The sequence below is a fragment of the Periplaneta americana genome, chromosome 1, assembly GCF_040183065.1.
Source record: "Periplaneta americana isolate PAMFEO1 chromosome 1, P.americana_PAMFEO1_priV1, whole genome shotgun sequence".
Classification (NCBI taxonomy): Eukaryota; Metazoa; Arthropoda; class Insecta; order Blattodea; family Blattidae; genus Periplaneta; species Periplaneta americana.
Genome location: NC_091117.1, coordinates 51,383,329 through 51,399,229, shown reverse-complemented (window position 1 = coordinate 51,399,229; position 15,901 = coordinate 51,383,329). Strand labels below are relative to the sequence as shown.

The window sequence follows — 15,901 nt, the reverse complement described above, 5'->3', positions numbered from 1 at the left end:
TGATATTGGAGAAAAAATGGGAGTATAAGGGTACATCAGTTATTTATAGATTTCAAAAAGGCATATGACTCGGTTAAGAGAGAAGTTTTATATAATATTCTTATTGAATTTGGTATTCCCAAGAAACTAGTTCAATTAATTAAAATGTGTCTTAGTGAAACTTACAGCAGAGTCCGTATAAGCCAGTTTCTATCTGATGCTTTTCCAATTTACTGCGGGCTAAAGCAGGGAGATGCACTATCACCTTTACTTTTTAACTTCGCTCTAGAATAAGCCATTAGGAAAGTTCAGGATAACACAGAGGGTTTGAAATTGAACAGGTTACATCAGCTTCTTGTCTATGCAGATGACGTGAATATGTTAGGAGAAAATCCACAAACGATTAGGGAAAACGCGGAAATTCTAGTTGAAGCAAGTAAAGCGATAGGGTTGGAAGTAAATCCCGAAAAGACAAAGTATATGATTATGTCTCGTGACCAGAATATTGTACGAAATGGAACTATAAAAATTGGAGATTTATCCTTCAAAGAGGTGGAAAAATTCAAATATCTTGGAGCAACAGTAACAAATATAAATGTCACTTGGGAGGAAATTAAACGCGGAATAAATATAGGAAATGCCTGTTATTATTCGGTTGAGAACCTTTTGTCATCTAGTCTTCTGTCAAAAAATCTGAAAGTTAGAATTTATAAAACAGTTATATTACCGGTTGTTCTGTATGGTTGTGAAACTTGGACTCTCACTTTGAGAGAGGATCAAAGATTAAGGGTGTTTGAGAATAAGGTTCTTAGGAAAATATTTGGGGCTAAGAGGGATGAAGTTACAGGAGAATGGAGAAAGTTACACAACGCAGAGCTGCACGCATTGTATACTTCACCTGACATAATTAGGAATATTAAATCCAGATATTTGAGATGGGCAGGACATGTAGCACATATGGGCGAATCCAGAAATGCATATAGAGTGTTAGTTGGGAGGCCGGAGGGAAAAAGACCTTTGGGGAGGCCGAGACGTAGATGGGAAGATAATATTAAAATGGATTTGAGGGAAGTGGGATATGATGGTAGAGACAGGATTAATCTTGCTCAGAATAGGGACCAATGGCGGGCTTATGTGAGGGCGGCAATGAACCTCCGGGTTCCTTAAAAGCCAGTAAGTAAGTAAGTAAGTAGGTAAATATAGTTCTAGTATCACAGTGTTACTATGCCAAATGAAACACAGAAAATAGAAAAAAAAAAGTACATAATAGTTGAATAGTTAATTGCACAGAAATAATTGTTACTTGTTTGTTTAACAGGAATACATCGCAGCCTTCTGCATGTAGTGGCGTGGTCCCAGGTTGAGCTTTTCACAGAGACAGCCATGACAACGGCCATAGAGTGCTGGCAGTGGCTGGTCACTGCAAGACCTGATCTAGAACTGCGATTTTTGCAGGAAATGTTCTCTGCATGGCAGGTAAGGTGTCTTAATAATGTAGTAACATTATACATGAATTCTATCTGGAATGTGTCTGCACATCATATAAGTCGAATGGATTTAGGCATATGTAGTTTTAATACATTTTTAGCCTTTTTAACTCTTCATGTGTATTTTTTTTTATACGTGTGCATGTAATATTCATTTAATTATGTAAAGTGCAATCAAATGTGGGATATATACTTCTTGATTACACAACTTTTAACACTATATCACTTCGAAATATGTATTATATGTCTTTCTCGTGTTAAATTCTGTTGTACCTGGTTAAATGTTTTGGTCTATTATCGACCTTTTTCAGAACTGGCTGTTGCTGGTTTGGCGCCTTTTGTTTTGTTTCCTGTGGGGGTGTGTTTGTGTAGTGCAATGTGGAGCCAAAGAGTGTGTGTGTTCTGAAATTGAGTTGTGTGTTGAGAATTTTATTTGGGTGTGTTTTTGTGTGTCTATATATTTCGTATTGTTCTAGTGTGTTTAGTTTCTGGCTTTTTGGTTGGATGTGTAGAATTTCCATGTCTGTGTTGATGTGTCTGTAGGTGTGGTTAGCATTTGTGATGTTTTCTGCATATGTGGAATAAATAATACTCTACAAAAAAATCTCAACACACAAACAACACAAACAAATATACCACACTGGTATATACAAACTCAAATGTAACACCTGCAACAACTTCTACATATGACAGACAGGCAGATCATTTCAAACACGTTACAAAGAACACATCACAGCCATAACAAAATTACAAAACACTTCCAATTCTAATGTATTATCCTTTATTGAGTCTTATACTACTTCTTTATGTTTCAGTGTTCAATCGACAAAAAACTAGGCCTCTTTTCTGACGAGGTAGAGGAAGTGAGTCCTTTGGCAGCGTATGAGGGTTGCAAATTGGAGCCAAGTCCCCCGTTCGTGAAACCTCATGATACATGGGTGCAGGTAATGTAAATAATGCTCAAAATATTCTCAGAAAATTAGAAAATGGAGTAAAGAAGTATTTATATAACAAACTTTTATGGATATTCGTATTTTGACATAGTGTTTCTTGTTATCACATTACAAATAATTCATGGTGAGACAGCTCATGAAGAGTCAAAGCTATTCAGGAGATTGCTAACTTCAAGCTGACATGTCACAGCCATCATCGAACCAGTTTGGGGTAATATGTTATCCCTCCAGCCGTTGTTTAACAATAACAGTTTTAAATCGAGTAGAAAGCAATGGTGGATTATTTAGAAAAGGTTGGATAGGACTTTTTTGCTTGTTGGCAAAAACTTCTAATTCATTCATCTTGCAATACCTTGCGTGTTTTTGTTCACCTTCTAATATTATCTCTTTCTGTACTCAGTGGCAGCATGTGCCAGCGAAATTAGGTGAAGGCCAATACAATTCTAGGTAATTTCCTGGAATCAATGGATGGCCATGAAGTCATTGATAATATCGTGAACGATTTTGTAAACTATACAATGGCCATATTGGATTAATGTAATATATTCACCAATTTCTTAAATTTCATGAAAATCACAGCATATAATACATACAAATTTGCAAGATTTTTGGAGGTTGTAAAAATTGGGTATCACAGAAAAATGAAGGACTTGTCAGGTTGTGTATTATCTATAATCGCGTTGCTGCGATTTCCAGCATGACTCCTCCTCTTTGCTTACGCCTTAGGAAGTCTAGGTAGGTAATATCGTTCGCCATTTTTGTTCCTTCGTTGCCAAGCTACCAGACGAGGAATCTATTTGCCACATCATTAAACATTATCATGTCGTAGCTCCTATGATAATAAATCAAACGCACTGTAATTGAGCAAATAATTGAGCGGCAAATAACATCCTCATGTGCTTTCTGTGAATGCCAACGAAAGAGCCAAAATGGCGTGCGATTATATTAAGTATTTATCGAGTCTTAGGAAGTGCACAACGTCATCAGCAATGAATCAAAAGACGCACACATTTAAATGTAGCTGACCTGCAACGTGATTGGCTGCTGGAAATAAGAGCGACGGGACTATAATTTGGCAATGGGCAAGACATTAGGCTGGAACTACATGCAGAGTTATACAGAAATATATTTTTCTTATTATGAGTCTTCATTCTAAAGCTGAATATATAATGTAAAGCAAAATATATAAATAAAATTATAATATTTCTTCCAGTTTATTTCAGAAATTGTAGAGACAGCAAAGTACTGCAGCCAAGAAAAGGTTGAAATGCTAGCAACTTTGCTTCATCGGTCATTGCCTATGGTTGTTGGTACCAGAGATGGTCATCAGAATCGTCACGTAGCTGCTGTTGGTGTCAGATTCAGGTTAGTGATCTTGGGAGTCTATTTTAAATTAACACACTGTCAGTAAACATTTTACTTTCTCATTAGAGAAAATATTGTGATAATATAAAACTTCACTGACTAGATTTTCGCGCAAATAAGAGTTTTCAACATTCCTGATGCTGAAAAGTGCTACTTCCCTCTACCATGAGGCTAGAAAAACTAATGCAACTACTGAAAGAAACTGAGTTGCTGATCGGTCGGTGGATGGGTGGTCGGGTCGGTTGGTTGTTGGATGGTTGGTATCTAATGTTGAGCACTTGATGATGATGTCGTTTGCTCTCTTGCACTCCTGGTATTTGGCAGGAAGACTGGAAAGTTGGACAGTGAAGATGATGATCTTGATCCATACCTTAATTAAAATTACAGTAAAGTCATATAGGAGGTTGTGTGTAAATGTTATTGACCTGTAAGTAATGTGAATGTTGAAACCGCAGATTTTCGTGAAATTCAATTAAATTAGGAGGAAAATACTTAAAGTCGTCTGCCAAATATCCCAGGTGACCATGAAAGATCCAGAAAAAAATATACAACAGAAAAATATCACTTTAAAAAAAGGAAAACATAATACCTAGGTAAAAAAATTTGAAATATACAATAAAAAAAAAAAGTGATAATAATAAAAGAAAATCTACAAGATGTTGAATACAACTAAAGGAAGTACAATATAATTGATTATGTAGCACGTACAAGAAATCTTGCAAAATATTTTTACAAATTTTAACAACATTTTCGTTTGAAATGCCATAAGAATGTACTGTATATTATCACAGTCTAGTATATACAGTCACGAAGTAAATATGCATCCATAGATAGTTGCTAACCACTGGGATCGCTAATATCGCCTCATTACATACAATGCGAAATAGTACTGGCACAGTCTATTGTTCCTAGCACCCTCACAACTCAAGCTTCGTGACTGTATATACTATACTGTGATATTATCTCCCATTTTCTTTAGAAGCATTGTAATATTATATTAAATTGTTATATTCTGATCTTATTATGCTTTGAATAGAGTGATAAAACACAGATGTAAATGACAGCTCTTAGGATAAATTTCCCATGTTTATATTTCAATTTCGTACTAGTCACAACCCATGAAGGCACTTGGGGGGGGGGATGGAGGTAGAGCCCCATGTTTTCCATGACCTCGGCACTAGAATAAGGTGGTGTCTATGCTAACACATAATCGTATACTTAGTTTTTTTCGGGATTTACTTCCAAACCTATCTCTCTACTTCAAGTAAAATTCCCGTGTTTTCCCTAATCATTTGTGAATTCCCTCCTAACATATTCACGTCATCCGCATAGACAAGCACAAAACACGATATATTTAACATAATTTCATCTCTTCATCACATTCAAATTAACAATGAAGTCACTATTAATAAATACCGCACAAAATAGCTTTCCCAAGTGCACTGTCTGCTCTGGACTGACTGGGCCTCTGTTACACATTGTGCTTTGTCTAGTGACCTTCACTGGTAACCATGACAAACATGATGTCACACATACAACCTAGAGGCCATTCCTTATCTGGCCTCACCTCAGATTCACATAAAATTAGATGTTGCATAGTAGAGATGAAAATATGTTGTTGTTGTTTTCTAATGCCAGGCATTTGACAATAAAGTCATTTGACCTCTTGCATTCCAATATTTTTCAAAGATATTGTCATGGTTAGCCATTGACGCACAGATTTTGAGATGTTCTGAATCCATTTCTTAATTTGAGTTGCACAATGGACAGTTAGGAGACTGATATATTCCAATTCTATGCAGATGCTTGGCCAAACAGTCATGGCCTGTTGCCAATCTAAATGCAGCTACAGATGATTTGCGTGGTAAATCGGGAATCAACTGAGGATTATGATGCAGAGAGTTCCATTTTTTCCCTTGAGATTGTATTATCAAATTTTGTTTGTTGATGTCTAAATATGTAGATTTAATAAATCTTTTCACAGAGTAATATGTAGATTTAGTAACAGGTCTGTAAGTAGCAGTGCTGCCCTTCTTTGCTAAAGCATCCGCATTCTCGTTTCCCAGGATTCCACAATGGGATGGTATCCATTGGAATACAATTCTTTTATTGAGTGTTATTAATTGAGAGAGCATTTTATTTATTTCTGCCATTTGAGATGAAGGTGTGTGTCTAGAGACTATTGATAGAATAGCTGCTTTGGAGTCTGACAATATAACTGCATTTTTAAATTTATTGATGTGGCAGAGAAGATTCCTGAGACTTTCACTTATTGCAGTGATTTCTCCATCAAAACTTGTTGTTCCATATCCAAGAGATCTATAAAGTGAGAAGAGACAGCACGTAACACCTGCACCGGCACCTTGTTCCTTGAAGATCAAGGATCCATTGGTGTATAAAAGAAGCCAATTTTGTGGAGGGTACCTAATATTCATTGTCTCTAAAGACAATTGTTTCATTATTTCAGTGTTTACTTCTGATTTCAGTATTTGTGTTAGATTTAGATTATACTCTATATTTAATAGAGTTAAAGGGTTTGGTTTAATTTGTAGGTTTTCTTTTAAATTCGGGACGTTGATTTTCTGTTTTAATTCTTGAACGATGGATATGAAACTTTTTGAGTTTTTAATCCACAGAAAGTTACAGAGACGAAAATATTACTCTGTAAGAAGCTAACTTGGGGGAAACCAAACTGTAAGACAGTATGAAATTTTGTCTTAAATGCTTCATTTGGTTTATAGCAATATTTTAATGCTTCAGTAAAGGAAGAGGATGCCTGGCCTCTTCTGCCTCCTCTCAAAACCGCCCCTGGTGTAAAATGTATAATGAGAAGGTATTTGACATTTTTGTAATAGGCCTAGCCACATATTTTATTGTCTGTATCATGATGTGGTCTTGTAGGTTGCTGGCTTGTGGACTGTCCCTCCTGCAAGGAGACGTGTTGCCCCGCTCACTAAGTAAGAATGTTCTTCGTGAACGCATCTACTGCAACTGTTTGGATTACTTCTGCTGCCCTCCAAGATGTCCTACTCAGCGGGGAGCAGAACTTAGGGAAGATATCTTGGTCCTTGTCCGATTCTGGCAAACAATGCACTCTGATAAAAAGTACCTCAAGGCCAGTGTGGTTGGAGGTAAGTTCTCTTATGCAATATTGTGACATACAGTAAGTTACAAGGAAAATTAATAAAAAATTAAATGTAGAGCTACACTTCTTTTCTTCTTTATCTGTAACTGTAATATTGTTTGTATTCTACAGGGTGATTTAAAAATGTTTATATAATTATTATAGTAAGATGCAGTGGCTCAACAACGTAATTTGTGTGAGGGGAGTAAGAATATTGTCGTGTGCAATTAATTTTTTATTATCCGAAAAAAATGTCCTTGAGAGAAACAATTTTTTTTTTTTTTTTTTAAAGTCCTACACCAAGGCTTGGAATTAATTGTTCATGATGTTCATGAGTGTAAAATGTCAGCTGCTGTTACAATAATTCGAATGAATGTCTTTATAGGTAATGCTGTTCGATTATCAACATCCTGAATCCTGAAAAATTACTTATCATTTACATTTTATGATCTTAATGTTAATTTTCTTTTTCTGCATACTTTTTCGTAAGGTTAGTCATAGATATAGTTCACAAATTTATGCTGGCTTTTAATGTCACATGAGTAGGCCTAGTTATTATTGAGGATTTTTTTTTTATTTCGTTAAATCGAGAATGCTGTACAGAAATTATTTTTGAAATTCCAAAAGTAATAGAAAGTAATAATTATATATCTTATATTTGTGAGCTGCTCAAAAGCCAGCATAATTTCTATTCATTACATATTTTTGCCCTTCTGTACCGAATTTCAAAGTAATAGGTTAAGAATTGCTTTGTAAAGGAGCATTTTGCATGCAAAGAATGTTAGAAAAATTAAATGCGAGGAAACAGTGAAGAATTGGGCATACTGAATCGAGGTATTTAAATGCCAGGGCATTTAAAAATGGTTGCTGTGATGTCAAGGCCCTTCTAAATTGCGAAACTTTATATTTTTTCGAAAGAGGAAAGATTGTAGATTTCTTTAAAAGAAAAATAAAATAAAAAAAAGCAAATTTTTCATCAATTTTCACCAATATTAAGTCATCCGTGCCCTTAAAGATTATGAATTAAAAGGAAGGAGTAACAGTATACCACTAACATATTTGAGTATTTATATCACTTTTAAATGGAAATTTTTGTAAATAGGAAAATAATATTAAAAGTAGTGACAATATTTCTGGAGCTGTTCTATATAAATTTGTAAAAAATCAATTACCGGTACTTATCAGTGCCATCTTAACACATGGGTATGTTGGACAGTTGCGGAGTTCCCACAAGCATTTTTTGTTAATAAGTATGAAATATAACTGGCCATTTATCGATTGTAACTATGACCGCATCCATGTATAATAAGGAAGACTGTGGCATACCATATAAACTGCAGTTTCACTATTTTCGTGTGGTATTCTTATTAATGTTGTAAAATAAAAGTATTTGAATAATTTAAAATCATTTCATATTAAATAATAACTTGAACACGTTATAAAAGTCGTATTTACATGTTTTAAACAAAACCAATGTCAGGAAAATAGCTTTCCACCTCTCAATGTTTGATAAAGTCCTCGGGAAACGATATAATTTCGTATTCTTTTGTAGCTCAGTGTACATATTTCTATTTAAATCGTACAATTTAAAATTACTTAATTGTAGTATTATAGGGAATTTTCCTTATATGCAATCCAGTAAACTAAAGTTCGTCTTCTTATTCAGGTGTTTATTAATTGAATACATTTAGATATATCTTCTGAATAGTAGTTCAAGAAAATAAACTATAAACTGTAATATCATTTGCAACATGATGAAGGAACTCAATAGTTCATGTGAACTGTTTTATGAGAAAGTAGGCCTATCTATGTTGATTTCTTCTACACATTCATTTTTTTAATTATTCTTTGGGAATTTTGAAACTACAAACATTAGAATTTATGAAACCTTTGAAGTACATTGTAAAGTACATTGTACCACACATACTGTTTATTCCTTCCAAATGTTTAAATAAATACTTTCTTTTTACAGTGTAATAGAAAGTCTAGATTACATTTTGATTTTGGCTTCTCTTAAAAACCACAAAATGATCTTTGCCATTGTACAATATACTTGGAAAGTGATAATTTGTTGTCCAAAAACTCTCCAAAATAATGCATTGCTTGATTATTTTCAGATTTCGATCTGTATGGACCACACTCTACTTTCTCATCCATACAGTCAGATCTTCGATCTACTTCAGGAGATTTTGCGCGCTCTGCAACAGGATGGATTAACACAGTTCCCTTGTCCTCAAGCACAAACACATTGTCAAAACGATCAGCTCGCAGCAAGCGAGTTGTGAATGCAGATGTGTTCGTTAAGGATTACATTAAGAAAAGGAACCTCATCTTGGAACTACTGGTAACATAAACATTGCATGCCTATATGTACAGTATGTGTAGGAATAACACTGAAGTGTGATTGAAAATATGAGTAATACTTAAAAAATAATGCACTATTTCATATATATATATATATATATATATATATATATATACAGGGTGTTTAAAAAATATGGGGCATAATTTCAGGTATGTATTTCCCACATGTAGACAATCAAAATAGTTCATTACAACATGTGTCCGGAAATGCTTTATTTCCGAGTTATGGCCTTCACAACATTGAAATTCACCGGAACATTTTTCTTTCCGCAGGTCGTTGCCGTCAAAGGAGACATTAAGAGGGCACTCTGACAGTTCATTCCGAGGCAAAGGTTACATTCAGTGTTGTGTAGGCGTTAGACTGTGCGACATGTATTCAAATCAAGAGCTGGCAGAGATACACTTCATGTACGGTAAGGCGGACGGCAATGCTGCGCTGGCTCGTCGTTTGTACCAGGAGAGGTACCCACAGCAACAATGTCCAGATCGGAAGACATTTGTACGTCTCCATTACCGTCTGTGCGAGTATGGAAAATTTAACTCTCCTGGTTTGGGAAGGGGACGACCAAGATCTACAGCTCCAGAAGTACAGGAGGAGATTCTGGAGGCTGTGAACATGACTCCTTCTATCAGCACACGAAGGGTAGCGTTGCAAGTCAATGTTCCTCATACGACTGTCTGGAAATTGTTGAAAGAGTATCAATTGTATCCTTATCATTTGCAACGTGTACAGGCCCTGTCACCAGCAGATTACCCTGCACGAGTTAGGTTCTGTCAGTGGTTCTTGCAGCAGTGTGGTGTAAATCCGAACTTTCCTGCCTTAGTATTAATTACAGATGAAGCACAGTTTACACGAGATGGCATAACAAATTTCCACAATCAGCATGTATGGGCGTATGAAAACCCACGTGCAACTGTTCCATCTCATCACCAGGTGCGGTTCTCCCTCAACATGTGGGCCGGTATCATTGGTGATCGATTAGTTGGACCCCATGTACTTGTAAACAGACTTACGGGCCAGGCGTACACAAACTTCCTGGAAAACACCATACCTCATGTTTTAGAAGACACTCCACTGATCAATCGTCAACACATTCACTTCTTGCATGATGGCGCTCCTGCACACTTCAGTCTTACGGCTCGCCGGTACTTGGATCGAAGGTTTCCTGATCGATGGATAGGTAGAGGTGGCCCAATTGCTTGGCCTCCACGCTCACCTGATCTGAACCCTCTCGATTTCTACTTGTGGGGCCATTTAAAATCATTGGTTTATTCGTCTCCGGTGCCTGATTTGGAATCCCTTCGGAATCGAATTGTGGCATGTTCTCAGGACATACGCAATACTCCTGGAGTTTGGGATCGTGTTCGCAGGTCAATGAGACATCGATGTGAGGTCTGTATTCAAGCAGGAAGTGGACATTTTGAACATCTTCTGTAATGAGAACGACCTGCGGAAAGAAAAATGTTCCGGTGAATTTCAATGTTGTGAAGGCCATAACTCGGAAATGAAGCATTTCCGGACACATGTTGTAATGAACTATTTTGATTGTCTGCATGTGGGAAATACATACCTGAAATTATGCCCCGTATTTTTGAAACACCCTGTATATATATATATATATACACACACACACACACACACACACACACACACACACACACACACACACACACACACACACACATACACATACATACAGAGTGAATACTAAATGCCATCTTTGAAGACCAGAGCGTAATAGAACACATCAAAACATGCGTAAATGAAATGGGTACCAATATTCTATGTTGCAATTTTTTCCAATTGTCTAATGGGGTAAGTATTATTTCCATGGGAAACACTTCTGTGTGTACAGATTTAAGTTCGGACTGTAACTCCCACATGTTCTCGTCGAACATCCCACACTTCCAAATTGCACTTTTGTCACTCCAAGCATTGCGCACACAGGTTTGCTAGGATTTAGATTAATGCTGGACAAAGGGTGGGTTGCACAGAACACTTTGAAAACCAGCGCCTTGTTAACATATGTAATGTAAACATCACGCGTACATGCATACACGCACGCACACTAAAACCTCGTTTTTACGTTTTTATGGAGTCTGAAGAAGAAAAAAACACAAGTGAGAAAAACGCATAATTGAAATTACATTTAATAACATCTGAAATAGCTTTTGAAGACTATGGGAAGAATGAGTTAAGTCAATTTAATAAAATTTTCACAAGAGAAATTTATAATTCCACATTTAAGTTATCTTTGAGTCTATAATACAGTACTCAGATTTATAACAAATATTCTTGAAGGATGTAAAATTATTTGTATTTTCTTTTTATTCGCACACTCACATGTAGAATTTAACTTGTGTATTCACCTGGAGAACAAAACTCCAGTTGCACAAAAAATGACTTAACACCCTTTACCCAAACACCTGAGCCTACTCATCGCATTATTTGGGTTGGTTCTTTTTGGGATCAAGACTGCTTACTAGTCTTTTGATTAAAATAACTTGTAATTATTTCCTACCACAAATACACATTGTAAATACTTACTCTACAGGCAGTTGAAATCGAATTCTTGTTAATCTGGCACAACCCAATGGGACGTACAGAGTTACAAGTACCAGGAGAGGACAATATAGCGGCATGGCGAGCTAAGACAGTCACAGAACGAGTTTGGAGAGACAATGCCCGTCTTGCCTGGGATATAAGTCCTGCGCTTGCTGTGTTCTTGCCAGTCAGGTGAGACTCGTCAAAAACTTATTACAATTTAGAGATGTACCATATTATAAACACTCCTTCAGCTTCAATTTAAGATGGAGGAATAAGCTAAATTGATTGAATAGTAAGACTTTACATCTTGATTACACAACTTTTTATACTGTATCACTTAGGAATATGTATGATAAGAACTTTCTTGTGTTAAATATTAACGTACCTTGTTAACATGTTTCGACCTATTTTCGGTCATCTTCGGAACTGGTCGTTGTTGGTCTTGGCGCCTCTTGTTTCCTGTGTGGGTGCGTTCGTAGTGTAGAGTCAAAGAGTGTATGTGTTTTGAAGTTGAGTTGTGTGTTAAGAATATCGTTGGGGTGTGTTTTCGTGTGTCTGTATATTTCATATTGTTCTAGTGTGTTGAGTTTCTGGCCTTTTGGTTGGATGTGCAGTATTTCCATGTCTGTGTTGATGTCTCTGTAGGTGTGGTTGGCATTTGTGATGTGTTCTGCATATGTGGAGGTGTTTTGTAATTTTGTTATGGCTGTGATGTGTTCTTTGTAACGTGTTTGAAATGATCTGCCTGCCTGTCCTATGTAGAAGTTGTTGCAGGTGTTACATTTGAGTTTGTATACGCCTGTGTGGTTGTATTTGTTTGTTTGTGTTGTTTGTGTGTTGAGATGTTTTTGTAGAGTGTTATTTGTTCTGTATACGATGTTGTAGTTTAATTTCTTGAATGAGGTTGCAATTTGATGCGTGTTTTTGTTATCGTATGTTAGTGTGATGTATTTTTTGTGTTCTTGTGTTTGTGTTGTATTCTTCTGTTTTTTGTGGTTTTGTTTTGTCTTACGTATTATGTTGTCTATTATGTTAGGGTTGTATCCGTTTTCTTGTGCTATGACAGACATGGAAATACTGCACATCCAACCAAAAAGCCAGAAACTCAACACACTAGAACAATAATATGAAATATACAGGCACACGAAAACACACCCCAACGATATTCCCAACACACAACTCAACTTCAAAACACATACACTCTTTGACTCTACACTACGAACGCACCCACACAGGAAACAAGAGGCGCCAAGACCAACAATGACCAGTTCCGAAGATGACCGAAAATAGGTCGAAACATGTTAACAAGGTACGTTGATATTTAACACAAAGTTCTTATCATACATATTCCGAAGTAAGATTTTATATTACGTTTTCATTCAAAGGTTGAAGAATGCTGACAGCATTGTTCGGGAAGTGTCCAGACAAGTTCGGCTGAACCCTATCGTTGTTTCCCACATACCACAGGCACTTCCTTATCTTGTTACTACTGATACATTGCTGAATGATGCTCATGAGGTGAGTGTATTCGTATTAATGTATAGTACAGTTATTCTTATAGATCCGAACTCCATAAATTAGTTACAAAATAAAAATTACTTTGTAACACTGATTCCTTTTTAACCACTGCTAGAATCCAAGTAAAAATACAGTTGCATCCTTTAGATTCCTCACAGGATATGACTGTTTGTCAAAGCATTTGAACAAAATTGGAATTAGTTCTTCATCACTTTGTCCATTGTGCAGTCTTCAAATCTTGGGCTTACTGGAAAAAAATTGGTAGTTTTATTGCTTTCCAATGTAGTTACGGACTTTTTCCAGTAAGCCCACGAAATGGATCAGAATCGTCTTCAGCAATGCCCAACCTTTCTTTTAAATGCACTTGTGTGAGAAATATTGGACAGCAAGAGAGTTAATGGTTTTATTGCTAAGAACTCAGTATTAATTAACAGTAACAACAGAATCAAGCACACCTTATGTCACCATATATACATTATGAACAGAAGACAATTGCAGTTCACCAACAATTGAAAAATCAAAGACACTATAGATGACATATTCCATTGAAGAATGTATGTTCATTGTGCATTCTTCTTGGGTCGCAGGACCTTTCCTTGAAACCCAACGAAAATTCAGGACGAAGTTTGGAGGGCAGCAATATGAAATGCATGAATCCTAATTAGGCTACATCCAGTGAAAGTGGGAGTATGATGCACCATATATCTGGTTTAGTGATTATCAAGCCTATTGTTTTCGGGGTATGATTAACACTAATGCATACAAAAAGACATTCACAGAGTTTGTGAAGTAATTTGATGACGTGAAACTAACATAAGGATATTTTAAGCAAGATAGGGCAATCTGCCATAAATACAAAGATTCAATGAAAACAATATCCAGTTGTTTTGACAACCGAATTATTTCTATTGGTGTGACCACCACGTTCGCCCGATTTTACTAGCCCTAATTGCTTTTTGTGGTGCTATCTTAAAGATAGAGTTTTACACGACAGGCCCCAAACCCTGGGACAGCTGGAGGATAACATTTATAGAGAAATCAGAAACATTGATTTTGTGATGTTGCCACATATGAAAGAAAACAATAAGCACTGGGTTGAAATGTGCCTAGCAGAGAATGGCGGTCACTTCCAGCACTTGATATGATGTTCACATGTTTCACACGAACAAAGGTAAGTCTGCTGCGAATATTACCGTTTTGCCTTCATTTGATTGTGAATTGTGGGCAAGACATTGAGTTCGGTTCAATAAGAATCACTCCGTACAATGTTATACTTCTGTAAGGTCTCTGTGTATAAAGAATCTTGAAAATTTATTATAATTCTGTGAAGAGGGAAAAGACTCACTAAATGAGTATTCCAATCCTAGACACAATATTACAGTGAATCTGTAAAATTATTTTGGTGATGATTGATGGAGAAATAATGTAATACTGGCAAGGAAAATAGGCATACCCAATGGAAATCTGTCCTGGACATTACCTTTCACCACCATGAATTCCGTTTAAACTCATTGGTATTTGAACCCAGGCCTCCAGCATGGAAAACTATTTGAGTAATGGTGTGTCATGTTCACACAGGAAGTGTAGTCTTTTATTTTATATTGCTTGTTGTTTAAGTATGTCATTGTATGAAATTTTTTCTACTCTTATTTTTTTCTTTTGTTTGCAGTTGGTTTACATGCTGACATGGGCTCCAGTTTCTCCAATCCACGCACTGTCATACTTCTCACGTCAGTTCCCTCCTCATCCAATCACAGCACAGTATGCAGTAAGAGTGCTGAGTAGCTACCCTGCAGACGCAGTGCTTTTCTATATCCCTCAGCTGGTGCAGGCTGTTCGTCACGATACAGTAAGTATTTTATTTTAATTATTCGCCAGATGTGACAGGTGATTGGAAAGAAATAGAGCAGTTCTTTTTCTGCAAAATTATTATTATACTTGTAATTCCATATTCACAATAGCTGAGTATACAGAGTGCTATTGAATATCATTGTCGTGACTACAGTCTTTCCTGTCAAGCAGTCAACCATAATTGGGTATATAATAACATTAAATTCGATTATGGTCGAAGTTCTACAAATCGTTTTTCTGTATCATGTAATGGTACATTTCTCCTGGATGATTAACATTTGCACAATCTCAGACACCCAGTAACCTGTCCAATCAAAGAACGAATGTTATTTATTTATTTATTTAACCTGGTAGAGATAAGGCCATCAGGCTTTCTCTTCCCCTCTACCAGGGGATTACAACTACAATATTATAATTACAATTAATATTAAATTTACAAGTACAATAAAAATCAAAGTACTAAAAGATTAACTGATTAATAAAAGCTAGACAGTTTATTGTAAAAGTTAAGAAGAGAGAAGCATTTCTTTTATTAAGTAAAAATTAAACCTACTCTACGCAGTAAGAAAATGCTTAATAAGCTTGCTTTTGAACGCTACTAAATTCCGACAGTCTCTGATGTCACTGGGTAGGGTATTCCACAAGCGCGAGAGCGAGATTGTGTATGATGATGAATACGATGATGTCTTATATGTTGGTATGGCTAGTATGC

At 36.2% G+C, this 15,901-nt stretch overlaps 1 protein-coding gene across 4 annotated transcripts in view; it reads left to right on the top strand.

The window, feature by feature from the left end:
- The window catches only part of Pi4KIIIalpha (phosphatidylinositol 4-kinase III alpha), a 97,959-nt gene that overhangs the window by 68,515 nt on the left and 13,543 nt on the right, over positions 1-15,901 (top strand). For all 4 annotated transcript variants that reach the window (XM_069819612.1, XM_069819620.1, XM_069819603.1 and 1 more), the window contains 8 exons: positions 1,298-1,455; positions 2,282-2,410; positions 3,633-3,784; positions 6,686-6,915; positions 9,026-9,252; positions 11,828-12,009; positions 13,206-13,338; positions 15,008-15,187. In XM_069819612.1, the coding sequence (XP_069675713.1) occupies positions 1,298-1,455; positions 2,282-2,410; positions 3,633-3,784; positions 6,686-6,915; positions 9,026-9,252; positions 11,828-12,009; positions 13,206-13,338; positions 15,008-15,187 (1,391 nt within the window). The remainder of the gene's footprint in view (positions 1-1,297; positions 1,456-2,281; positions 2,411-3,632; positions 3,785-6,685; positions 6,916-9,025; positions 9,253-11,827; positions 12,010-13,205; positions 13,339-15,007; positions 15,188-15,901) is intronic.